Here is a 26,840-nt window from a genome sequence, read left to right as displayed (position 1 = left end):
GAATGTTCAGCAATGTCAGTTTTAGATTAGGCAGACATTTACTACATGACCCAGAACTTGCACTCCTAACTTACTCCCTAAAAGAAATGAAGACACATATCCACACATGTGTGAAACTGTCATTCAAAGCTTTATTTCTGAAGCCAATGATACAAAATGGTCATAAACTTTGGTTGTTCATACCAAAATTTTTTTTAGATTTATTTATTCTGTATATAGAAGAGGGCACCAGATCTCATTACAGATGATTGTGAGCCACCATGTGGTTGCTGGGAATTGAACTCAGGACCTCTGGAAGAGCAGTCAGTACTCTTAACCTCTGAGCCATCTCTCCAGCCCAGTCTGTCCATTTTTTTTTTTTTTTTTTTTTTTTTTTTTTTTGGTTTTTCGAGACAGGGTTTCTCTGTGTAGCTTTGCGCCTTTTCCTGGAACTCACTTGGTAGCCCAGGCTGGCCTCTAACTCACAGAGATCCTCCTGCCTCTGCCTCCTGAGTGTTGGGATTAAAGGCGTGCACCACTACCGCCTGGCTCAGTCTGTCCATTTTTTAAGATGAACTCAATGCATATTTCCTGTTGCTCTGATAGGGCTCCTGGGGAATCTGGCGCCCTCTTTTTGTCTCCAGAGGCATTGCATGCATATGGCACACAGACGTAAATGTAGGGAAAACACACCCATAAAATAAAAAATATATGCACATAAAACTAAAAGACTAGTAATACAAAAGAAGGTAGAAAATAAGAAGTAAAGAACAGATTAACTAAAAGAAAAACCAGGTAGCAAGATGACATGCTGTAATCTAATCATATCAATAATCAGTTGTCAACACATCAGTTAGTTAAAAGGGATAAAGAAGCAAAACACAACTACATTCTGTTTATAAGAAATCCTTTTAATAACCGGGTAAAGTAGCATGCACCTTTAATCCCAGCACTTGGGAGAAAGAGGCAGGCAGATCTCTGTGAGTTCAAGCCCAGCCTGGTCTACATAGTGACCAGGACAGCCAAGGTTGCAGAGTGAGACCCCATCTCAAAAACTACAACAACAAAAATACTTTCAATGGTTAAGATAACATCAGATGCAAAGGTGTAAAAATATACATCATGCAAATACTAACCAGAAGAAAGCAGCAATAATTTTATAGAAAAACAATTTTATAACCAAGGGAACTACCAGTGTTGTGTTATATTTTGATTGCATTCTGACAATAAAGTTTGTTTTGAATCAGAGGGCAGAGCTAGCCACTAGCTGACCAAAATTAACCATAGAGGTTTTGGGGGACTAAGAACAGACAGAGAGACAGGAAATGGTAAGGCGGGCCTTAGAGAGGATCTTGACCTTTTTGAATGGAAGAACAGAAGAGCTAGGAGGTCTCTGCACTTCTCTGACTATTCAAGTTTTTACCCTGATATCTGACTCCCTAATTTTGTTTTTGGAGCTGAGGATCAACCCAGGGCCTTGTGCTTGCTAGGCAAGCGCTCTACCACTGAGCTAAATCCCAAACCCCAACTCCCTAATTTTTATTGATAAAGAATAATTAGATAAATGCAACATCTGGCATCCAACTTGGGGCATGAAATCGAAAGATAGTGGCTTGCCCCTGGCTTTGCTGCTGTTGGAGCCTCACCCACTGCAGCTGCCATGCTGCTACACTGTTGACTGGGTTTTCCTTTCCTGCCCCAAGCCTTTTGAGTGAGTCTGGGATTTTCCTGTTGCAGTCCCTTCAGTTGCTGCTCAGACTCAACAGGCTCCAAATTCCACAGATGCCTGGGCTTCAGAATTACCTGTCCACAACCAGTTGGCTCTACCTTCAGGCAGCTCCCACCACATGTGCTTCTTCTGCATGTTCCCATGCCTGCTTTTCAGACAGCTGGCTTCTTGACTCCTTCTCCCTGTGGGTTGTGGGCTTCCCCTGGACCCCCTCATCAGGCTGCTGTCATACTAGGTTAGCTGCCTTGACACCCGATAGGGCTTCTATTGTTGATACAACCATCACACACTTTCAGCTCACAGCTACATGCAAGCAGCTGCAGCTGCCCTCAGCCAGGCTGTGCACCACCTGTGTTCTCTGCCCAGCTGTGCTATGCAGTGACAGACAGCCTCACACTTCACCGTCATCATCAGCAGATCTGGTGAGACAACTGGGAATTCTTGGGGGGGGATTAGTTTTAAAAAAGTTTTTTCCTCCATGTTAAAAATGGGAAATATTACAATGTAGGGAGTTAGGTCACTGTATGAGTCCATAATGAGTGGTTTGAAAATGGAACAATTAAATGAAGGGATAATTAACTTAGCTGGGATTTACATAATGTCAATCATAATCATTATCAGTTTGGTAATTCATATTTTATCCTTAAAAAAGTTGTTTTATTTTGGTACTAAATATGAAAGTTGACTGATAATATAAAATTCTTAGAAAGACATACTAATGAAACTAAGAAAATATTCACACACAGACTAAGGAGTTTAGAGCAGAAGTTACCTCATTATGAAACTGAAGAGAAGCGACCCCAAAGTTATTAGAAAACCAGCCTTAGTTTAACCAGTTACCATATAAGAACGACCACCAGTTATGGCTATCATGGGGATACCTGTACAAATTAAGACAGACAATGCTCCAGCTTATGTCTCTAGTAAAATGAAACAGTTTTTTATGTTGCAACCTAAAGCATATTACAGGTAGACCACATATCCTACAGGGCAAGCAGCTATAGAAAGATCTAATTGCACTTTAAAAGATACACTTAATAAAAAGAGAGGGGTAATAAAGACCCCCAGAGATAGATTGCATAATGATTTATTAATTTAAAATTTTTAAATGATAATGAGAAAGTAATGACAGCTGCAAAGAGACATTGGATAATAGAAAAAGCTGCTGAATTAAATCAGCCTGCATACTTTAAAGATGTGCTGACCTCAGGATGGAAACCAGGATATGTGCTACATTGGGGAAGGTTTTGATTTTATTTCCACAGAAGAAAAATAAGTATGGATGCCATCAAAACTGATAAAGATTAGACTGAAACAGGAGAGAACCCTTGATTAGGAGAGGTGATAGTTCACCAAACTAAAATAACATGTAAGACTAACAAATGCTTTTCATTTGATTGGCTATATCCTGCTAAAAGAGAAACTCCCCAAAGTTAGGTTGGGGCAGGGTTTTGTTTTTGTCTTTCCAGGAGAATGAAGGCATCCAGCTAAGGAATTTGAAAAATGCTGGTCAAATGAGACAGCTGAAGAAAAAGGACAAATTACCCAGAGAAGATGTTCTATGAAAAAGAGTAAATTGGCCTATTGGTATATCACATCTCCAACAGGATAAAATTTCATAAAAATTCCCAGATGTTTGTTTCTGTTGTTCTCTACACACATATAAGGCAAATGATCTTTTTATAGTCCCAGTTTAATTAAAATTTAAAGCTGGCTTTGAAGTTGGAACATGGCTTTCTTCGTCTCTAAACCCTAGCATGCTTATTAAAGGAAAATCTAAACTCTCTGTCTCATGTTAAAAGAGCCATCTGGTATGGGACAGAAGAAAAAACAAAATTAAGGGACTAGTCTATTGCCAATAATCTCATAATTCTTTGGTTTTATTTTGACTCTTTTTTTTTTTTTTTTTTTTTTTGTATGTGGAGCTGAGGATCAAACCCAGGGCCTTGCGCTTGCTAGGCAAGCACTCTACCACTGAGCTAAATCCCCAACCCCTTATTTTGACTCTTTAAACTTTTTCTTAAGGTATAAATATTATCTCAAAATTTATAATGTGCGTGTGTGTGTGTGTGTGTGTGTGTGTGTGTGTGTGTGTGTGTAACTTTCCATCATGACATTTATGGTCATATAGAATACTAGCTAATTCTAGAAAAAGGCTTCATCTAGCTTCCTGTACATGATTTTAGGTTTGAGTCTCTATCAGGTAACTAGGAATTAAGTTTATGTACTCTGGGTGTACTTAACAAATTGTAGTCCTTTAACCTCTTGAAGATCTGCTGCATATGACATTTAAAATATTTACATTTTCTATAGTGAACCATGACCATTCGTAACAGCAACCTTTAAAGTCTCCAAAAGGGCATGCCTTTAATCCCAGAACTCAGGAGGCAGAGCCAACCTGGTCTACAGAGTGAGATCAGGACAGGAACCAAAACAACAAGAGAAACCCTCAAAAACCAAAATAAAAGATAAAAGTCTCGAAAAGGATGACAGGACCCCAAAACAATGATTCCACCTGGATTTTGGTAATGCCACTAAACTGACAAAGACCACCCAAGGATCACTTTTGGACTACAAACTTCTCAGGACAATTTCAAAGCGGCTAGCTGAGATAGTCCAACCTCATGCACTACTCCAGCCAGGATCTCATTGAAGCCCCGTACTTTCCTTTTATACAGAGGCTGGCAACAAGCTCTCCCAGGACTTCATTATTATTTCAATTTTAACAAGGTCCCTAAAGATGCCATCACCCCCAGACAGCAGGAAGCAATCTAGAGAATACAACACACACACATTCCCAAGAGTTAGGATTAGTTGTTTTTGGTCATGCAGTGGGTTATGGATATTTGTCATCTTTTAGGGGGATTGGTTATAAGTTGTTATTGGTAATGGTCAGGGAAAAAGCTGAACAAAGGAGATTAGATTCAGGGATCTCGTTCTGAAAAGAAAAAGGGAGGATATAGAATGATAGGATAAGAGGGTAGATTATTGAATCTACTTTTAAACTAAAAAACCAACTGCTAGTCTTAAATAAATTACATTGGTATGGATTTTTGTATATTGATACAAATTTAAGGTTATTTTTGTTAGAACATACTGTACATATGTTTCTACTCTTGTTTAATGTATTATATCTATGCAGCTCATTTAACAATGTAATGTAAATTTCTAGTCCTTGAAGGTTATTGTTACAAAATATTTAGGATAATAAAAAATGTAGGTTAGTAGGTAGTCACCTATTACAATCAAACTTTTAGTCATGTTAGATATATTTTCAAGGTCATACAGATATATTTTAGATAGACAGGTGTTCTTCAAACACTTCAGAAATCTACAGAATATGGCATTTAAAATGTTTTAATAATATAAGGCTTTTTATGGAAATTGGACATGTCTGCTCCTGGCAGCACCATCTACTTCAGAGAAGATGATGGACATCAAAGAAATTACATATGGAGTTTACATTCTTTGTGGCAAAAGTTAACCACTGGACAAGAACCTGCCCTTGCTGCCACTGTTCATGGCATATTATAACAGATGGCAATTAATAATTCAGATGTCAACCTACCAGATGAATAATTCTCTGGTGGAGGAACCCCATGTCAAGCAAGGCTTATGGGGCCACAGACTCTGAAAACTGGTTGCTTCTGTCTGCAATTTCACATGTGCAAAGCAGCTGTGGAGTCGCCCCATTACCGTGCATTTTCATGCAATGTGTACATGTAATCTCATGATTACATTTCAATCTACTAGGCACATTTATCCGTGGATTGTCAGGAAGATGATTTCTCCTTCAGCTGTATAATTTCAATGAGTAGAAATAATATTAGATATTTTGCATAGGTAAGCCTTTGTTCCACAATAACTGTGAAAAGCTTAGAAGCCTATTTTATTTCTTTAGCTCAGGCTGACAAGCAAGCTATGTACAATTAGCTGATTTAAAACCTCAGACTGTATGCCTCATAGTTAAACCTTCACAGATAATATACAAGGGCAGAGTTCCCAGGTGTCTACTTGTAGAACCAAGGTCAGGCTGCACAAAGCAACTTTGGTGCCAGTTCCTCATTTGCTAAAAGTCTGGCTGATGAAGACCTAACTTCCTACACAAATTCCTCAGCAGCTTGTTTCACTGGGCACTGTGTCCCTGGCCTCAGGTTGCAGTCTGCACACCAGGAACCTTGCAGCTGAGTATTGCCATGGTTACTTGCTCCCCTCAAATGTAACTTTTTTATTGCCTTCCATGGGATGTATATAAGGGAATGCAGAACAAGAAGAAGAGGAGAACTTAAGATAAATAAAGAGCATGATCATCATTATGTGTATGAGTCTTATTCCCTCAGATAGACAAAAATTATTTCTAAATTCCGATACTCTGTTGGCATTTCTCTTTGAAACCCTGGAGCAGTCCTGAGAGCTGGTCCCTCAGGCTGCAATACTTTGTCTCACTTGCTGACAGCATGCTATCCAAACTGAACAAGCAGGACACAAAAGAAAGGGCTGCTGAACTTTGCCAAGACAAAGTGGGACAGACCTTCAAAATTCCTGCTTCACAGAAAAATCTGTCAGATATTCTAGGACTGTAGGCTGAAGATGGATGTCCCAATGTTACAGAGAAACCTTGGATGACAGTCCAGGCAGCCAGCTGTTTCTGTCATTTCTTAGTTTTGGAATTTGTTTGCTCTGCACTTCCTGTTTACTCAGGTAATAATATATCCTTCTCAGGTCTCTGATGGAGTTGAAAACTAGACAGTTATAATTATAGTTTTCCTTATTACCAAATTTGCAAAAGTGGTGTAAAGTGTATAAGGTCAAGAAACATAAAAGGGTAGTTTTGTGTTGGTAATACAAGTTATGATAGAAAGTAAACAAAACAAAACAAAACAAAACAACACTTTGAACTCACCAAGATAGGATAGATTATGGAGTGTTTTCTCTGAATTGCCAAATGTAAATGGTCTGGACATTATGAATGTAATTCTTACATGATATTTGTTCTTATTGCATACAGTTTTACTATGTTAGATTTAAAACCTTATCTTTTTATTTAGACAAAAGGGGGAAATGTTGTGTAATATTTTGATTGCATTCTGACCAAAAGTTTGTTTTGAATCAGAGGGTGGAGCTAGCCACTAGCTGACCAAAATTAACCATAGAGGTTTGGAGGCCTGAGGACAAATAGACAGGAAGTAGTAAGGGGGGACCTAGGGAGGATCTTGACCTTTGGGCATGGGGGAAGAGCTAGGAGGTCGCTGGTTGTTTCTCTGATCATTTAGGTTCTTACCCCAATATCTGAGTTCTGAATTTTTATTGATAAAGAATAATTAGATAAACACATCATACCAGGCATAAAGAATGTGTCATAAGGAATAAGATCTAAGAATACTCGAAGAAGGAGGTGGGAATGGGGGGTGGGTTAGGGGAGAAGGCTGGGGGGTGGGAGGAGGGAAGACAGGGGAATCCATGCTTGATATGTGAAATGAATAGAAAATCTCTTAATAAGAAGAAAAGAAAAAAAATACTCAAAGAATATGTCTGCTTCTAAGTGAGCCCCTGAATGTACATGAGACAAAAACTGTGGAACTGAAGGAAAAGTAGACAGATATGTGATTAGGGTTAGAGATTTGCAGGAAAAGTAGACAGATATGTGATTAGGGTTAGAGATTTGAAAACCCTTCTGTCAGCAATTGCTAGCACAAACCGAAGGAAGTCAGCTGAGGCACAGGAGGCACAGCATTATCTGGAGATTGCATCTAAGTGAACACTCCACAGAGCAATAGCAAACACATGTTCAAATCATAAAGATGGGCCATTCTTGGGGCTATTAAACAGAAACATTTAAAAATAGAAAAAAATTAAATGGATATAGAACTAAGTATATTATTCTTGAATCCAATTGAATTGAGCTAGAAAACAGTGTGTGTCTCTCTAGAGAGAGACAGAGAGAAATTGTGAAAATGTTCTAAATAAAACAGTCCTATATAGCCCATGAAACAATTTGGAAATGTTAAAGAAAATTAAAAATAAATTGTGTGTGTGTGTGTGTGTGTGTGTGTGTGTGTGTGCACATGCAGGCTTTGAAGGCCAGAAGTCAATGCTGGGTTTCTTCCTCTATTACCTCTCACCTTGTTTTTGAGACAGACTGTCTCACTGTTTGATATATTTAAGTACTCATCACTAAACCAAAGTTGTTTCCCTATAGAAAACAGTAAGTTTCCAGAAATTTCACAGTTTCATATTTCACATTTCAGTCTGTTTTGGGTAAGATGTGAAGTCTGAGCTTTACTTTTTTCATGTGAACATCCAATTGTTCTATAGCCTCAAGTCTACTCTTTATCTATCAAATGCCCTCAATTTTCTTAAATCTCAGTGTCAACTAATATTTGTATCAGTTTATGAACTCTATTCAGTTTTACTGATATATATTTTCTCATGAATACCACACCAACTTAATTATTGTGACTCTGTTGTTGGCATTGAAAGTGGGTGGCATGAATCTTTGTTGGGAGTTCTCTGTTGTGAATCTTCTTTGTGGAGAGTTTTTCTGTTGTCATTTTGCTGCTGGTTTTTAAAGGAAGAGTGTTCCTGCTGGCTGGGAGTTTGCTAGGTCACCCAGACTGCTCTCAAATTCTCAATTCTCCTGCCTCAGCCTTCTCAGTGCTAGGATTAAGCTTGTTAGACAGAAGGATCCTCAAGACTTGCTGGCTAGCCAGTTAAGCCTACTCAGTGAGCTCTAGGCCAATAAGAGACCCTGACTCAAAATCCAAGGGGGTTTATGCCTGAGGAATGACATTGAGGCTGACCTCTAGCCTACACACACACACACACACACACACACACACACACACACACACACACTGCACATAGAATGCAAAGATCAGTCACTGACTAGGAAACCCACTTGGCAATCACATGTCTGAAAAAGGACTTGTACTTAGCATATATAGTGAACTCTTAAAATTTAACATGAAGGGCTGGAGGGATGGCTCAGAGGTTAAGAGCACCGATTGCTCTTCCTAAGGTCCTGAGTTCAATTCCCAGCAACCACATGGTGGCTCACAACCATCTGTAATGAGATCTGGCGCCCTCTTCTGTATACATAATAAATAAATAAATCTTAAAAAAAAATTTTTTAAAGGTAAACAGGAAACCCAAAAGTTCTGAAGAGACCTCACTAAACAAGATACATGGATGGAAAATGAGCATGAGGGGAAAAAGACAAATCTCTTGATAATGTTTAAGAATTCAGGAATCATTTTTGTTTGTTTGAGACAGAGTCTCACTGTGTAGCTCTGGCTGGCCGTGAGTTCACAGAGGTCAGCCTGCCTCTGCCTCCTGGGTCCTGAGATGAAAGACCTCCATGCCAGACCAAAGTCTCCTCTTTGTACTTCTCACCCCTAGCAAATGTCATCTGTATAATCGCTTACTTCAATGGTAAGAATTGTCTGGAAACTAAATTCAATACTATGTATACCAAGAGGGTTCTCTCAGTGAGTCTCTGCATTGCTCCTGTTGTTAGGTCCAGAGCCACTACCCCGGCAAGAGAATTCTCAGAGTTACAATCACAGTGGGATACCACTACATGTTTGTTAGGATGACTGAAGGTAAAGAACACCAATAAGTGAAACAGCAGTAAGTCCTGGTGAGAACACAACAGGCACACTCACTGCTAGTGGGAATTACACTCATATGCACACTCATTGCTAGTGGGAATTACACTCATATGCACACTCACTGATAGTGGGAATTACACTCATATGCACACTCACTGCTAGTGGGAATCACACTCATATGCACACTCACTGCTAGTGGGAATATACACTCATATGCACACTCACTGCTAGTGGGAATCACACTCATGCACACTCACTGATAGTGGGAATTACACTCATATGCACACTCACTGCTAGTGGGAATTACACTCATATGCACACTCACTGCTAGTGGGAATCACACTCATATGCACACTCACTGCTAGTGGGAATGTACACTCATATAACGACTCTCTGAGTCAGTGGACCAGTTTCTCATTAAACCAAACACTAACAATACTCCAGTGTCACCACGCTCTTGGTGGACAAGATGGGTTGATACCATTTGCCCTCTGATATGCCATGGTAAGATGAAAACACCACCCACATCGAATTCTTCTCCAAAGTCTGTAGTGCAATTCCACAGGTGAGAAAATTGCAAATCAAAACACTGTCGGACAAATCGGCCACTACTCTTAGATCAGTAAACTTTACGCTTGCATCAGTTTCAAGGTCTCATCAGAATCAAGCTCTCATACACAATCAATTCCTTCACAAACATAGCCCCTGCTGCCCACTGAAGACACTCCAGTACCACTGGATCAATTCTTCTTAGCTGTACTTATTGTCAGAGTATGCATCAAAGCTGGTCTGGCTTCCTATCTCAACATCCTACCCCTTCCTTCTCCTTGTTCATTTGTAAGTTGAAGGAAGGATTTTTTTTCCCCAGAAATTTTAGGAAAGCTACCTCTTTTCTTATGAAAATACAGCTGCAGACTGTTCTTACTTAACATCCTAGGATGATACCATATCAGAACATAGAGAATATTATCAACTTAGACATTCGACAATACTTAATGGTTTCTAGTCTGTGCTAAGCACCCCTGTTTAGTGTCCTAGGAGTAGAACTAACATGATTTAAAGGTTAATATCCCTGTCACAGTCTGAGTCTTGACATGTATGATTTTAGTGATGGCTGCCTTGACATCCTTGTTCCTCAGGGTGTAGATGAGAGGTTGACAACAGGGGTCAGAATAGCATACACCACATTGCCCATGATGTGGAAGTATACAGGGAGGTTAGTTCTGTAGGCCACATAAGCTATGGCAATGGATGAGTAGTAGGTGCCCACCACCAGGAGGTGGGAGCTGCAGGTGGAGAAGGCTTTGGAATGCCCTTCCTTGGAGTTGATACGAAGCACTGAGGCCAGGATGTGGACATAGGAGAGAAGCACCAGGAGGAGAGGGAGGAAGGACACCACCATGGCGATGCAGAAGCCCATGAGTGTCTGGGGGCTGGTGTCTGAGCAGGAGGACTGGACCAGAGTCAGGTGGTCACAGAAGCAGTGGTAGATGTAGGCGGTGCTGTCAAATGCCATCTGGGAGGTCTGTACCACTGCTGGGACGGGCAGGAGGAGGGCGGTGATCCAGGCACTGGCTGCCAGTGCAGTGTTTGTCTGTGGGGTCATGTGGACAGGGTAGTGCAGAGGGCAGCAGATAGCCACATAGCGGTCGTAGGCCATGACCACCAGGATAAAGGCTTCTGAGCAGGAGAAGCTGTGAAACAGGTACATCTACAGGAAGTATATTGGGAAACTGAGGAAATGATCTCCCAGCAAGAACAGGGACAGCAACTTGGGGACAGTGGTTGTAGTTGAGAAGATGTCTAGAGTGGAGAGGCTGATTAAGAAGAAGTACATGGGCTTCTAGAGGCTGGGCTGTGTCACCATGGCCACCAGGATCAGGGTGTTCCCCACCAGGATGAGCAGGTAGAAGAAGAGGAAGAGGAAGAAGACAAGAAGGAAGAGGGATTTTTGCAGAGGGGATGCCTGTAAGGTAGAAGATGGTCTGAGAGTCCCTGACCCATCAGGCTACATTCTCCATGGCAAGTTAAAGCTGGAAGCTCAGGAGGTGGGGGGGCAGACATCTTGGAATCAATCCCACCTGTAATTAGAAGGACCAGGAAATCAGGCATGAGAATTACATAACAGCCAGATCATTGTTTAATTAGTATAAACAATTTATTTACCAAAAATTTCTAGAGGAAGTACAATGGGCTTAGTCTAACCCAAGTTCTCCATCCTGCATGTCTAGCTCAGTGGGTAGAGAGCTAGCCCAGCACACCAAGGGTTAGTTCAACTCCCCAACATGTCCTGAACCTGGGCTAGCAACCTAGAGATGGAGCAGGAGGATCAGGAGTTTAAAATCCTCCCCAAATTCTTTCTCTAGTACCAAATATACGCTTTGCTTTTAAAATCAAGTATAGATAAAATATCTGCATCAGTAAGAGCGTGTGATGTTTACCGAGGAGACAGTGAGCATGTTCTACTGTTCTCAAATCCTAATGGGCACATATCCATCACTGTCACATAATGATCTCATTGCGTTATGGAAGAACTTTGGATGGCCATTTTCTTTATGTATTATACGATCTTTTGAGGGATGTCAGATCCCCTAAGCCAGGACCCTATTTTCTTTTCTCTTTTGAGAATACTTAAATTTTTTCAAAGAATTATTATCATTGTCACTATCCACTTAGGGAGACCAGGTGTCTCTGAGGTCTGTTAGAGCACGCTGCCTTCCCGTCATAATTGCTAACCTGGGACTAACTTCTTGTTTGCCTGGTTCAGTCTCCTCCTACTGTCTGCTTCTGAGTTCAAACATCTATGTTGTGCCTCTGGGATGACTATATCCTGGCTCCGAGTTGGGGGTGGGGTGATCTATCTTTGTGACAGGGCAAGGGTGACCCTGAAAATGCTCCAAGAGGGGAGACTCATTCTTGACTCTGGTCCCAATGACATTCCTGTCCCACAGTTCCTTGGTGAGAAAAAAATGTAAGCAGGTCCGCTGAGTGATCCTGTCTAGAGGCTGTTTCAGCTCAGGAGGTTCTCTGACTGATCACTGCCCACCACCTAGAAGAACTCCTGCTCAGGGGTGCCATGTTACCCTGGGAAGACTTTGGGGCACGGGCACATAAAGCAGTTCCAATGAAAAAGCACCTTCTCAAAGGCATCAGATCCAGCATTTCAAACCACAAATTTGGAGGTATTGAGATGAAGAAAAAAAGTGACTTATGCTCAACTTTGGGCTCATCCTTTGGACTAAATGCTGTTATGGCATCTTTAATTCCAGTGCCCCGTGAGTACAGCCTCCTTGTTTGCTTAGGGCCAGTCGACTTGGCCATTCTTCTAAGGAAGCATCTCTCATGCATAAATACTCATGCTATAATCAGAGTTGTTTTTTTTTTTTTTTCAATTTTCAGGTCCCCACATGGGGCAGTGACTGTGCACAGGACATCTGTCTCCCAGATGCCACAGCCAGCTAGTGGCTCCTTCAGGACATCTCTGCCATGCCTTTGATTCCTGGGAGAAAGCTCATTCACCCACATGCCTTTTCCAGAGAGCACAGAGGGCCAGATTTCCAAGGGGAAAATATTATAGCAAAGGTTTCTTTCTCTCTCTTTTTAATTGATAATGTAAGGTAAGACTAAATTTAATTTTTTCCTGGTCTCTAAATGGTAGATAGTTAATTTGTAACAAGAGTTAGTTACTGTTTTTTATGCTCATTTTCAGGTTTGGGTTGTTTTTCCCTGATGTATATGCTAGGTCTGAGTAGGGCTGTCCTGTCCCTAGACCAGTGGGCCCTGCCCCAGAAGATCTTCCCTGTAGGGACAGTCTAGGTACCAATTCCAGTGTTAGTGGAGAGAGGAAGAAAGACACATCAGTCATCTGAATGTCAACCTAAACGTATCATTTCCTCTTGCCACATAACACTGCCAGAGAGAAGCCATGCCTCTTCAAAGCTAAGGACCTGAGTGTAAGAGAAGGGTGGGCTATGTCCAAGGCCATGAGTGGTGATGAGTAAGTGCAGGGTCTTTTTGAAGCCAGCCTCAAAAGGCTAAGCTGTACCTGCCAATCAAGAGAGCTATGCTACTCTCAGGCTGAGACTTGAAGCCTTGAGCCATGTTGTGCTTAGCTGTATAGTGATGACTTTGAGGTAAAGCTCTCTGAAGGGTTTTGAGTTCAATTAGCCACTTTCTAAGTGCCCCCTATGAGTTTGGCAGAGGAGAGGCTACAGAGAGATGTCACACAATATGTGCTCTAAGGGAGAGAACATCCTTCCTTTCACAGAGCTCTGGCTCTTTAAAAGTCAAATATGTGGACTTGGGAGATCGAGGACTGCTTGTGAATCCCTCTTGCACCCTCCATGTGTGTGGCCTTCAATCAAGTCACTTCAATTCTGAACCTTGTTTTTCTCATCTGGGACCTTGAAGGTTCTGTTTGATTTTATTTTTGTTGAGAGACTGCTTGGACAGGCAATGCTTCCTGAGGCCAAACCATTTGCTGGAGTTTCCCGTGACTCCCATTGTTACTTGCCTTGTCTTGCTGTGGGAGGGCCCAGGTTTGGATGATCTGCATCTTACCTGCAAGTACACCTCCTTGCCTTCATCTGGCAACATATCCAGTCCAGGATCCTACAGCTCGTGTGTGTTCAGTGATCCTGGATCCTGTGGGTGTCCTTCTTTTTATACTCAGTCTTTCTGGGCCAAGTCTATAGCCCCTGGGCACTAGTCCCTGTCTCTACTTGGCTACTCTCTGCCTGTCTCCATCCCTAGCAATGATTACCTGTTGGATCTGGTAATCCACAGTGATGTCTGCTGTGGTTTTCCACGACAGGCCTCAGGAGAAGTAGCAGGCTGGGCTGAGCTTGAGCCCATTAAACCCTCAACCCTCTCTTTCCAGCTTGGTCTCTTGGGTACTTTTCTTCAAGGTGCTTCTTCCCTTGTACCACACCTCATACACCCAGGAAATCACTTGCTGGCATCTCCTACAACATCCATGCCAGGGAGGCAAGATTTGTCCCTGGGCTTCATTGATAATGAGAAGATTGTCACTAACAACCCTCAAGGGCCCAGAATTATACAGCCTTTGTTCTCATGATCTCATCTGGTCCTCACAACAACAGAGGAGACAGGAAGTTACCACAGGACATGACAGGAAGTTCAAAGGAAGGATAATGAGACCTAGGGAATGAAATGACTTGTTCATTTTAACAGTGATGATTGGAGGCAGAGTTAGTTTTCTGACCCAAAGCTCTGTCTTGCCTAGGGCCTTGGCCACTGTAGCAGGATTGTATACTGCCCAAGAGCAAGTGATCTGGGGCTATTAAGTATGAAATCCCTCCTGCCTTGGTTTCTGGCTCTCTGTTAACTTTCATCATGGCCATAGGAATAGGAATCTACCTTTCCAGAACCCTCTGGGTCAACAAATAGTTGCCCTTCCTCTTTCTTTCCTCTTCGGGGTAGGCTGTATTAGTTGTGTTTTTCTTAGCTTATTGATTCAGTGGCGTGAGGTCTCCCAATTGCTTATGACAATCTCAGCTTCCAGGCCAGTGAAATTATTATTATTGCTAACCTTGGTAGAGGTGAGCATTCTTAGAAGCCATTGTGTTTAGAGAAACAGAATCTAAAACTGAGGGGAAAGAAGAAAATATTTTGGTTCTCAGGGCTAGTGAGTGCCCTTCCATTTTCTACATCCTAGACCTGTATATTCTGTACAGACTGGAAACTGCTGTGTTTACTGGCTGTTTGTTAAGAGCATGGGTTTAACTTATCAGACAGTACTTGTACACCCTTCCAGCTATTGCCAGTTAGCCAAGCTGAGTCTTCACTCTGTTATTGGTCCCTTCAATACAGCTACTCACTTCTGATTGATGGGTGTATAGTAAGATCTGTGACTCTTACGTACACGAGACTTGCTGCCTCACCTCTCTTGCTATGAATTGTGTGCCCTTGTCAAAAGCAAGGTCACACAGGAAGTCATTGTGATGAGTAACTTATTATGGTTTGCATAGGAACTATTTCCAGAAGGCTCATGTGTTAAAAGACTTGGGTGTCAGTCAATGTGATTTGGGGAAGTGATTGGATATGACAGCTCTCACTTCCTGGGTGGATTTATTCATTAGTGGAGTCATAATTTGATGATGCTATTGGAAAGTGATATAAACCAGGAAGTGGAGGCATATCCTGTACTTCCATTCATGTCCACCATGAGGTGAACAAGCTTTACTGTGCCTTGACACAAGCCCATGGAAACCGAACCAAACAACCACGGCATAAAGCTTCTAAAGTAGTGAACCCAAATCAACCCTTAGGTTGACTTTATTGGTCATTTTGTCATGGTTACGAGAAGTGACTCACACTTAAGGCACTTATTAAATACACAAGTGATGGTGACAGATACACTGTGAGCAAGAAGGGGAAACCCATGTTCAGAATGGCTTTGCACTCTGTAAAGATAAATAGTGCTCCTTTATGATGAAAGGGATCCGGCATCATTCACAGCTGACTGGCTCCCTTGAGTGCTGGTCACTCATAACCCTGTGTGCAGGGTCAGCCTTTGTTGTTGGCATTTTGCGTTCTTAGTAGAAGATGAACCAGGTCAGCCTTGATGGACTCATGATCAGCTTCTCTCCATACCACTGGGGCCTTTTATTCATGACTCTTTAAAAATTCTGTTTCTTTATTCCATCACAGTTTCACACACACATTTCATAAACATATTTTGGTCATTTTCATCTCCCATTCCCCCTTCTATTCCCTCCCCACTCACACTGTACCCTTCTTCTCCCAACAAGTCCCCCTCTTATTTTTATGCCTTTTTTGGTTGTTCTTGTTTTCTGTTTTGTTCTTGTGTTTAATTATAGTTGTTTGCATGAACATGGGTGCCAAAATCTCTTGTACAAACATCGAGGTGTTGGCAAAGTATGACACCTTTAGCCCTTCAGGGCCAGGGTCATCTTGTCTACCTCACTTTGCCCACTCCTGCTTACGGAACATCTTTCTCCCATGGGTACCCTTTAGAAGTCACATAGGGTGGAGCAGGTGCCAGCATTGGTGGCATCAGAGAACTGGCTCCTGCTGTGGAATCACCTGATGCTGGAGGGGAAGCCAGCTATGGGCCAGTGCCTGCTCTGTGGTCATGAGGAAGACAATGAAGACAGCTGTGGAGGCTATGGGTTCAACTCTGTGGACACTTGGAGAACTCTGAAGTGGAGAATGAAACAAAAGATACTTTTTCTCTTAGAGGAAGCTCTTTGGGTGGATACAGATGAAGATAAGGAAATCATTGATATGATGAGTAGCCAGCCATTGCTTCCAAAAGAAACAATGGGAATGCCAGTGGAAATAAGTTCTGGAAAGGTAAACTTCTAAACTGAGTGCTGTGGTGCAAAGCCTGTAATCCCAGCTCCTGGGAGGTGGAGGCCAGAGGATCAGGAGTTCCAGACCAGTCTGGGCTACCTCATGAGACCCTGGATTTTAAAAAGACAAAACAAAAGAAACATTAGAAGAGAGTTGAATTCCAGCATGCCAAGGGCTGGGAGTGGAAGGTTATCTGCACAATCAGAGACTGGTAAACAGCAAATATTGCCTGAGGAATGTGAGGAAGGAGATGAGCTATTGTAAAAGACTGGGAAGTTCATATCCCTTGCAACTTCTTTTCCAAGAGACATCCTGAAGACCTTCCGGCATGCTGATGCCAAAGCCCCAGGCACTTGTTTGGCACTCACGGTCCTCCTGCATGCACCAATGGTGATCGTCACTGGATTAAATCATGCTGTTGCACTGTTTTGGGTTGATGTCAAAACAAATCCTAGAAGCCAGAGCTTCTGTTTAGGGAGCTTTCCCATCTTTAAGGCTTGTTTTAGTGCTGATGTAGATAAGGTTTTAGCCGTGAGTATCCACAGAGAGGTCCTTTGTATCTGTGAGATGTGGGCTAGGAAGTTAATTCCTGTGTATTAAGTAAGATGTTTGAAAAAGAAAATAGGGGATTTGAAGTCTCCCCAGATGTCCCTTCCTTACTCCTCAATAGCATAATTAAATAGTCTCACTTGCTATCAATCAAGACAAAAGAACTGATTGGTAGCATGAAGATAACCGATAGGGTTGCAGTATCTACCTCTCTTCTAGGGTAGGAAAGTTTGTGCTTGGGATGTGCATTGACAGATTTGTTCATGAAGGCAGTTTATATGGTTTCAAACACTGCCATGTTGAGGAATGAACAGTCTGCACCTTGTGGTTCCAATTGTTGAATGGTGAACACATAGAATCAAGATTCTTAAACCAAAGCCAATAGCAGCCAATACAGGTATTACTTCTCTGACCTCGGTCCCGCCTCAGAACTGACCATGAAAGAGGCAGCCAATGGTTCACGTTCCCTCTGGTACAGTTTTCTAGCTTGCAAATCATAAAAAACAAAAAGCCCATGGCTTTTTCTTACAGCAGGTTCGCCATGGAGAACAAGAAAGGCAAGGCCCTGATGGATGGCTGCCCAGGTCCTCAGACTTGTGAAGAGATTATTTGAACTCCAGGTCTTCCACGGATGAAGCCTGCCCTGACACATCTCAGAGACGTCCCAGATGTGCAGCAATCCACAGATGGTGATGGCGGAGCAGGCTGTGTTTAAGGTAAAGGGACTGTCTCAGTAAATACATGGAAACTTTTGTTTGAAAACAGCAGTCACATGAGACACAAATACATTCACGATGCAGTCACATGGGACACAAATACATTCACGATGCAGTCACATGGGACACAAATACATTCACGATTATTTGCCGCCATTGCTGATGCATCCCCAGACAAGACAGCAATGCCCGTGGGTCAGCAAAGGGCAAAGAGACAAGCCACTCTAGAGAGTGGTTTCAGAGAACAGCATCTGCTTTACTCTACGTGAGCATCCACTTATATAGTGGAAGCCCAGTGACTGTGATTGATCAGCACACTTCCTCGGACTGGATAGGAGCACTCATACACCAATGTTTATGCAGAAGAGGCACATAGAAGGAGCCATGGGGAGGGCAGGCTCATTCGCAGGCCAGCTACCAGCTACTCACACTACTTCAGACTTCAGTGTTCTGACTTCTGGGAATACTCAGGAGCATGGTCATGCCTGCATTTTCCCCTACAGTTCCCCCTTCTGTATCATTTTGCTTTCCTTAGAGCAGAGCCTCCTAATCAACAAGCAGAGTATGCCAACCAGTATATTACAACTAAAGAGATAATAGCATACATAAACAGATTATCAGCATTATGAAAGCAAAGAGGGCATCTGGGCACGGGAAATGGTGTCATTCTGAATTTTAGAATTTTCCCTTATAGGATACATATCAGGAAATAGGTTGGCGTCATTAGCAAACAGCTGAGGACAGGGTCCTCTGACCTCCACCCGGATGACAAGGGAGGCTTGGGTACCAGTGTCCAGTACCGTTCAGTGCTGTCAATAGAGTCAATGCATCAAGCAGACACATGCGCAGGATGGTTGCTTGCCCCCATCTCTCGTGGCTGCTCAATTTCATACTTCATTGCTGGTGTCAGCTGTCCAGGGTCTGGTGAGCCAGACCAGGATCCAGATGGGCTGTGGTCCATTTTCTGGGAAGACACAAGGGAAACCTCTCTCAATGGTAAGTAATGGGGCTGGTGATTGCCATTTGCCTGTTCTTACATTTTTCCAGGTTACCAGAGGTAGCCTCATAGGCCCTGACAAAGGTGTCCAATGTTTATGAGCTACAATATTTTCCTTGTCATCTGTTCTCAAAAAATTTAAAGTAAATAATGCCATATTAATAAGATGTTGAGGGTGAGCCTTATTCAGACTTAGAGCCCCCTTTGTATTTATTCTTTTGTTCTTTGAGTTGTCTGCTTTTTCCACTACAGCTTCACCTGGGGGATTCTCAAGAAATACCAGTAATATGTTGAGTTTTCCATTGGAGACAAAATTGTTTAGAGGCAGAGGACAGATACACAGGACCATTATCTGTTCTTATAGCATACATGAGAAGCCTTTCCCCCTGTCAATGGTGTGGCCATAAGAAGGCAAGAATAAGTGTCTACTATGACATGAATTATACCTACAAAATGAAGCAGTATGCATGACATCCATTTGTCATAATGCCAGTGACTTTAGCCCCCAGGGATTGACCCCCTGGCTGCAGAGGTTCTGAAGGGAGAAAGGGAGCACAGGCATTACATCCTCAATCTGTTTCAATGTTTTTGATGATGAGTTAAAGCCAGAAAAGGGGTTCTTAAGGACAATACAGACTGATGAAAGTGATTGTGCATAGTCACTGAGTCTTGCCAGAGGGAGGCCACTAGAGGCCATGATGCCTCATCAGCAAGAGCAGTTCCTTTATTTAGCATCCCTGGAAGAGGATTATGGGCTCTGATACATGATACAAAGATAGGATGGTGTCGCTGTTGTAATACAGCCAGCAAAGCTCAAATACAGAAGTCATGGGAAGATGTAATTTTAGTCTTTATGAATGCAGCAGGTAATCCAGGAGTAAGCTGAGCATAGTAAACACTGTCAGTGTGCAGGGTAATAGCTGAGGATTGTGTTTCATGGCTCTGAGTGCACAGTAAATACTATCAATATACAGGTTAATAGCCAAGGATTGTGTGTCATGGCTATGAGCACAATTTTTAACTCTAAATGTTGTGAGGAAGCTCTCTCTGATACAGCCTTCCAAATTTTAAATGCTTGGGTAGCAGTATTGAGTATCACACAAGCCATTCCTACATGGGAATAGCAACAGTGACTATTCTATCCACTAAAGGCGCAGGATGTGAACCGACAGGAAAGAGCTCTTTTCAGTAGTTTATCTTGAAACATGATGGGCTTCCATGGAGGATAGTGAGTATCCAATCTTCCTGGGAAACCAAAAATATTATCTTGGAACAAAGAGTGATTACTATAAAGAGAATCAGTTATAAGTTATGTTTATTGAAAGGTCAAATTAAAATATCCAGCTCCACAGTAGTTATGTGAACCTCTCTGTGTCTCATCTGTCTTAAGATACATAACACATCCAACTGTGTCATAATCTTTGAAGGGAAAATTGAGGACAAATAGACCCATTCAATAGGACAGTTTGGGTTTTGAAACAGCAGTCCAGTGGGAATGGGATGAGTACCTGTCAAATGGGCAATCAGTTCCTTGGTGGGATCCCATTGGAATAGTTTTAGTGTGTTTAGTGACTCCTAAACCTTGCTTAGAGACAATAGAGCTCTGTGATCCATGAATATCACTGAGGAAGGGTCTGGGTCCCCTTCTAATATCTGAAAGGAGGGAAGCAAATCACTAGTAGTGACCTATAGAAATGGCTTGATCAAATTAATGTCTCCCAATAGCTTTAGAAGAGTGCCTAGCATGATTTGATTAGAAATTTGAAATTGAGGAGGGTTTACAGATACCATACATAAATCTATAAGGGAACCCAGAAGATTAAAAGGCAAAATTTGGCTGGGCGGTGGTGGCGTATGACGCCTGTAATCGCAGCACTTGGGAGGCAGAGGCAGGTGGATCTCTGTGAGTTTGAGGCCAGCCTGGTCTACAAAGCGAGTTCCAGGACAGCCTCTAAAGCTACAGAGAAACCCTGTCTCAAAAAAACAAAACAAAACAAAACAAAACAAAACAAAAACCAAAACCAAAACAAAACAAAAAAGACAAAATTTGCTGCATTTTTATCAGAGGCAACTCTGAGACCTCTATTGTTTAAACTGGTCAGAGCTAGTTGAAAAACTTCCTCTAATTTGCTAGAATCATAATGAGCAAGCAAAATATCATCTGTATAATGAATAAATGTGACAGAGGGGTCATTTAACAAAGGAAGCAAAGCCTGAAAAACATAATGTTGACACATAGTAGGACTGTTTTTCATTCCTGAGGCAATACTCTCCATTGCCATCTTTGAGCAGGATATGCATTGTTTGGTACAGGGACAGAAAGAGCAAACCTTTCCCTATCCTCTTGTTGTAGTGGGATAGAGTGAAAGCAACCTTTGATATCTAAGTCTATAATATATTTATTTATTAATATGGATGGCAATACCTTGTGGGAGACCAGGCTTTAAAGACTTCATCTTTTCATTTGTAAATGAATAGCTCTTAAGTCATATAATAAACTCCATTTCCATTTAGCTTTTTTGTTTTGAATGACAATGATAGAATTCCAAGGAGTGAGTCTTGGTTCAGTATGTCCCAGGTATTTCTGTACTTATACTAAGTCCTGAGCATGCTGCAGTTTCTCTTTACTTAAAGGCCATTGTTCTACCCATACAGGTTCATCTGTGTCCACTGGATGTTTATGGGCTCAGGAAGTGAAGCAATGGCCCCTTGTATTGGGGGTGAGGAAGCAGTTCCTTTCTCATGATCTCTAGGTCATCACAAAAGGCTTTATCAGCAGTGGTAAGCATGACTCCAGCCACTTAGAATATGTCTCTTCTCCAGAGATGATTAGATAAGCCTTCAAGAATCAAGGGCTTAGCTTTTACGGTGGGCCTGTCAGAGTCCTTCTATATAAGAAAGGTCAAGGGTGTTTTAGAATGGACAGGACCGCCAACACCCTCCACAGTAGGATCTGCAGTTAGAACCCACTTGGGGGGCACCTCTTCTGCCCTAATAATGGAGATATCTTCCCCTATATCTATAATCCCCTTAAATAGTTTTCCTTCCCAATATATAATCATCCAGGGCTTTACTGACTCGATACTTACAGTCCAGTAAACCGTAGGTTGTGACCTGTTCATATCCATCTGACTTGAGAGAGTCTTTTCGGGAAGGATCCTCAAATGCCTTTAATCTCAGTGCTTGGGAGGCAGAGGCAGGAGGATCTCTGAGTTCAAGGCCAGCCTAGTCTACAGAATGAGTTCTACGACAGCCAGGGATACACAGAGAAACCCTCCTTGAAAAATAAAACAAAAAACAAACAAACAAAAAGACCATCTTGTGGGTGGGGCTGAGGGCTTCCAGGGTGGTGGTGGTAGGGTTATAGGAACCAGGAGCTGTCTATCTTACCATATTTAGATTACAATCTTTTACCTAGTGCTTGCCCTTTGGACATCTGGGACATTTAGTAATGACTCTTTGGAAGTACCCTTTGCTGCATTGGGCAGTTGCTCTTAAAATGTCCAGTTTGTTCACAGGACCAACAGGGGCCATTAGACATTAGGGCTGCCCCAAGAGCTGTAACACAAATTGCTAAATGGTCTTATTTAAAAACACAAACAAACCTGGAGCTAGATATTGGGGTGAAAGCTGAAAGATCAGAGGAATACAACAAGCCAGCCACAAGTTCTTACCACTTAGGGAATCCTTAGCCCAAGAGAGCTACTTCCTGTATACCATGCCTCTATACCTTTCTGTACCCTGCCATCTTACTTCCTCTCTCTGCTCAGCTACATCACTTCCTCCTCCCACCCAGCTCTATTACTTCCTGTCTATCTGTAAAAACCTCCAGACCTCTATGATTAACTAGTGCTGGGATTAAAGGCATGTGCCACCATGCCTGACTTTGTTACCAGTGTGGCCTTGAACTCACAGAGATCCGGATGTATCTCTGCCTCTGCATGCTAGGATTAAAGGTGTGTGCTACCACTGCCTGACCTCTATGTTTAATATAGTGGCTGGCTTTTTCCTCTGATCCCCAGGCAAGCTTTATTTGTTAGAACACAAATAAAATATCACCACAAAGAGCCTCTGCAAAGACAGTGGCAGTATACATCCGAGTCCCTATTTCTTGAGATGCCAGGATCCAATCACCCAGAGGGACATTCTTTATTGGACCCTCTATAACTCTGCTGTGGTTCTATCATAAGCACACCAGCATGTCAACCACCTCAATATGCTGTACTTTCCATTCCACAGAACTTTAGTCTCACCAGAAATTTAGTAAAAGGCTCAGTAAGTCCCTGTCTTAAATCTTTGAAATTTGCTGTGTCCCCTGAAGAGGGCACAACCTTCCAATCTCTTAGGGCACACAGACAAACTTGGTTAAAACACTGAAGAGCTCCAGAAGCCTGCTCAGCAGGTGGTGAGAATGTTTCTTCCCTCTAACATCTCCACATTCAATGAGTTTCCATCTCTCAGCCTGGTGTTCACATTGATTGCAATAATGTGCCTTCCAAATAAAAAATCCTGAGGACTCATACACCCTCACGCCAGCTGTTTATAATCCTCGGGTGTGCTTTAATTCACGCTTATGGATTCTAATAATTGCATTACATATGGAGACTGACATCTGTCATCTCGGCACAGCCTGCAACTGCTGGATGGTTTTAAGGTCATGAGGATGCCATGTTAAAGGTCTCTGTGAGGCAGAATTTAATTTCACTGGAAAAGCCGAGGCTTTGAGTTGCACATTCGGCCGGCAATCATCACAACTAGCACAAAGCCATGAAAAAAGGATCTAAATGTGGTAGCAGCCGAGATTCCTCACCTTCCAAGCTGCAGTGTTCAAGCAAGGAAGGGTATAAAGAAGGTGCTGCCGAGCAGCCTTCACCGGACCACCCTTCCGGTGCCTTACTGACTTCCTCCTTCTGGCCGGAAGTGTCCTTTCAGACACAGCAAGAATTTCTATCACACCATCTTGATTTTTCCCCCTCTCCCTCTTTTTCACCGACCTTATCTCTGTCCGCTACTAGAAAAGCTAGTGGTGCTTTAACTACTCCTCCATCCCCATCCTTACCCCCCCCCCCCACCTCTACTCTGTAGACACCCAATTATAGCCATAATAATGGGATAGAAAGGACCAGACAAGGAACATCCAATACTAACTTCCTGTCTCCGTGTATTATTCAAAGCTGTCTGCCACAGCTCTAGATCAAAAAGCCCATCTATAGAAAACCAAGGATTTAACTATAGGCACTCAGACTAGCTCCTGAATTTCAGCTGCTCTTTGTCTTGGCCGTTTCTTCTCCCAGGGGCTGCCTTTACCCTATGTATTCACATGCCCCACATTTGGGCACAAATTGCTATGGTTACTGGGGTGTCCCCCAACAACACAGCAGTGCCTGTGGGTTGGTAAAGGGTGCAGATATAAACCACTCCTGAGACGGTTTCAGGGGAACAGCAATTGCTTTAGCGCATGTGAGCAACTACTTATACAGTGAAAGTCTAGTGACTGATTGGTTTGCATAACCTTGGACTGGAAAGTGAGCACTTACATGGTAAGGGTTACAGCTCTGAGGGGAAAGGTTTCTTTCCTCAATACAAGTGTTGAAGCTTGAGAGGAAAGGTATCCTGGTAGTCAGGAGCCAAGGAATACCGCAAAGTCATACAGCACAATAAACTTCACTTAAGATTCACTGGGAAAGACACAAGAGGGTGGCTGCCTCTGCTTGGGCAAGAAGCCGCAAAGAGCTGAGCTGGAGGCAGGCTTTATATAGGTTTCTTGGGGGTGGAGCTTTCCAGGATGGGAATTTCCAGGATAGGGATTGGTGGGATTTCAAGCCCTGAGCTTGGGCAGACTCAGAAGTGAGCTTGGATGTTTTACCCCACACAGACCACCAGGGTCTCCTTGTGGAAGAAGCACATTCAAGCAGATGTGGAGAGTGCAGACTGGTGGGCAGGCCAGCTGCTAGTTACTGTGCTACTTCAGACTTTAGTGTCCGGCTTTTGGGAATACTCAGGAGCATGGGGTCCCATGCTTCTTATTTAGAAGCATAGTATGCCAAGAAGGCTGGCCACCAGGTCATGCCTGCATTTTCCCCTACAGTTCCCCCTTCTGTATCATTTTGCTTTCCTTAGAGCAGAGCCTCCTAATCAACAAGCAGAGTATGCCAACCAGTATATTACAACTAAAGAGATAATAGCATACATAAACAGATTATCAGCATTATGAAAGCAAAGAGGGCATCTGGGCATGGAAATGGTGTCATTCTGAATTTTAGAATTTTCCCTTATAGGATACATATCAGGAAATAGGTTGGCGTCATTAGCAAACAGCTGAGGACAGGGTCCTCTGACCTCCACCCGGATGACAAGGGAGGCTTGGGTACCAGTGTCCAGTACCGTTCAGTGCTGTCAATAGAGTCAATGCATCAAGCAGACACATGCGCAGGATGGTTGCTTGCCCCCATCTCTCGTGGCTGCTCAATTTCATACTTCATTGCTGGTGTCAGCTGTCCAGGGTCTGGTGAGCCAGACCAGGATCCAGATGGGCTGTGGTCCATTTTCTGGGAAGACACAAGGGAAACCTCTTCCAATGGTAAGTAGTGGGGCTGGTGATTGCCATTTGCCTGTTCTTACATTTTCTCCTACAGGTACTGTCCATTCTGAGAGGTTACCAATGGGACTCTTGTCTAGACCTGTGTTGCTCACCGATCCTTTCTTCCTGTTCTCTCCAATGTCCTAAATATCTTAATGAAGCCACTAGCCATTGCTGGCAGACTGGCATGCCCCCCTATCTCTTTGGATTTCACTTTTCAGGGAGCTAAACTTAGATGAAAAATCAGAGACCCTCTCATAGACTGTGCCCACCGACAGCATTCATTTCTGTTGTTGGTGCCCCTCAGGACCTTCCTGCATGGGGTTGTAATGCCGTCCTGGTTCATTTTTTAAAAGCCTCAGCATGTTTTAAAGAAAGACTTGTAATTCCTTTCCGGAGGTCCACCCCCACCAAAGGATTTGATTCTAGAGCTTTTCCCATGAGGCGATAGTTAGAGTTAGTTGAAAAATATGAATGCTGTGAGACCGGATACCACTGAAGTCTGAACTGCCTGCTCATGTAACTTATGCCTTCTGGGTCTGTTTGAGCCTAATTATGACATCTACTCTACTTGATCATGTGGTATCTTTGTACAGGTCCAATTTCCTATTGTAAGTTCAAATTAATAACGAATTCATGGGCAATAACTGGAGGCCTATTAGATCTGAATTTGAAATGTGCCCACAGCTCATGTGTGAATTCTTGGCTCTTAGCTAATGTTGGTTTGAGGAAGTTCTAGAAACTTCCTATTTGGAGGAGGTAGGTCACCGGAGGTGTGTCTTTGAAGGTCATGTCTTGCCTTGGTCCTTTCATGCTTCTCCTGTTTGGTTTCCTGTCTGTTAAGAGTTGAACAGCCTCATTCTCCACATGTTCCCATTGCTGTCTGTTCTGCCTACGTGCATGGAGCCAAATAAACACGGAGTGACTCTTTGAAATCCTGAGGAAGAGAATCTGCCCTTCACGCTCTTCTGTCGGGTATTTTGATCACACTTATAAGAAAAGTGGCTAGTACAAATGTAGAGCTTTCACTGTACCCAAACATGACCGTTGCATATCAGAAGCTAAGCGTAATGGGTCATTCTTGCCCTTCTGCTGAGCTACATCCCAGGGCAGCAGTACGTCTTTTCTTTTATATTTTTTCTGATAGGATGTCTTTGGCCATGCAGATTTGTAAAAACTCTGTGTGTATTTGATCTGTATGCATTTTTGTGTTGCCGAGTACGGTTGTAGGCACAGACATGCCCATGGCACTCGTCTGTGGAGGTCAAAGGACAATGTCACATGCCAGTTCGTCCATTCTTCCTTGAGATGGGAGCTCTTGTTCACTGTGTGTGGCATGTTC

General features: G+C 42.6%; 1 protein-coding gene across 1 annotated transcript; it reads right to left on the bottom strand.

Annotated features, from left to right (window-relative positions):
- Positions 1 to 10,453: 10,453 nt before the first annotated feature.
- LOC118579272 (olfactory receptor 2AT4-like) lies at positions 10,454 to 11,029 on the bottom strand. Its single transcript, XM_036180433.1, has one exon. The coding sequence runs from the start codon at positions 11,027 to 11,029 to the stop codon at positions 10,454 to 10,456; it is 576 nt and encodes a 191-aa protein (XP_036036326.1).
- Positions 11,030 to 26,840: the final 15,811 nt, after the last annotated feature.

Source organism: Onychomys torridus, chromosome 1, assembly GCF_903995425.1.
Source record: "Onychomys torridus chromosome 1, mOncTor1.1, whole genome shotgun sequence".
Lineage (NCBI taxonomy): Eukaryota > Metazoa > Chordata > Mammalia > Rodentia > Cricetidae > Onychomys > Onychomys torridus.
This window is presented reverse-complemented; position numbering and strand designations above follow the sequence as displayed.

What these genes read in the sequence shown, in the direction of transcription:
- LOC118579272 (XM_036180433.1), bottom strand. Translation starts at nt 11,029, where the DNA reads ATGTACCTGTTTCACAGCTTCTCCTGCTCAGAAGCCTTTATCCTGGTG.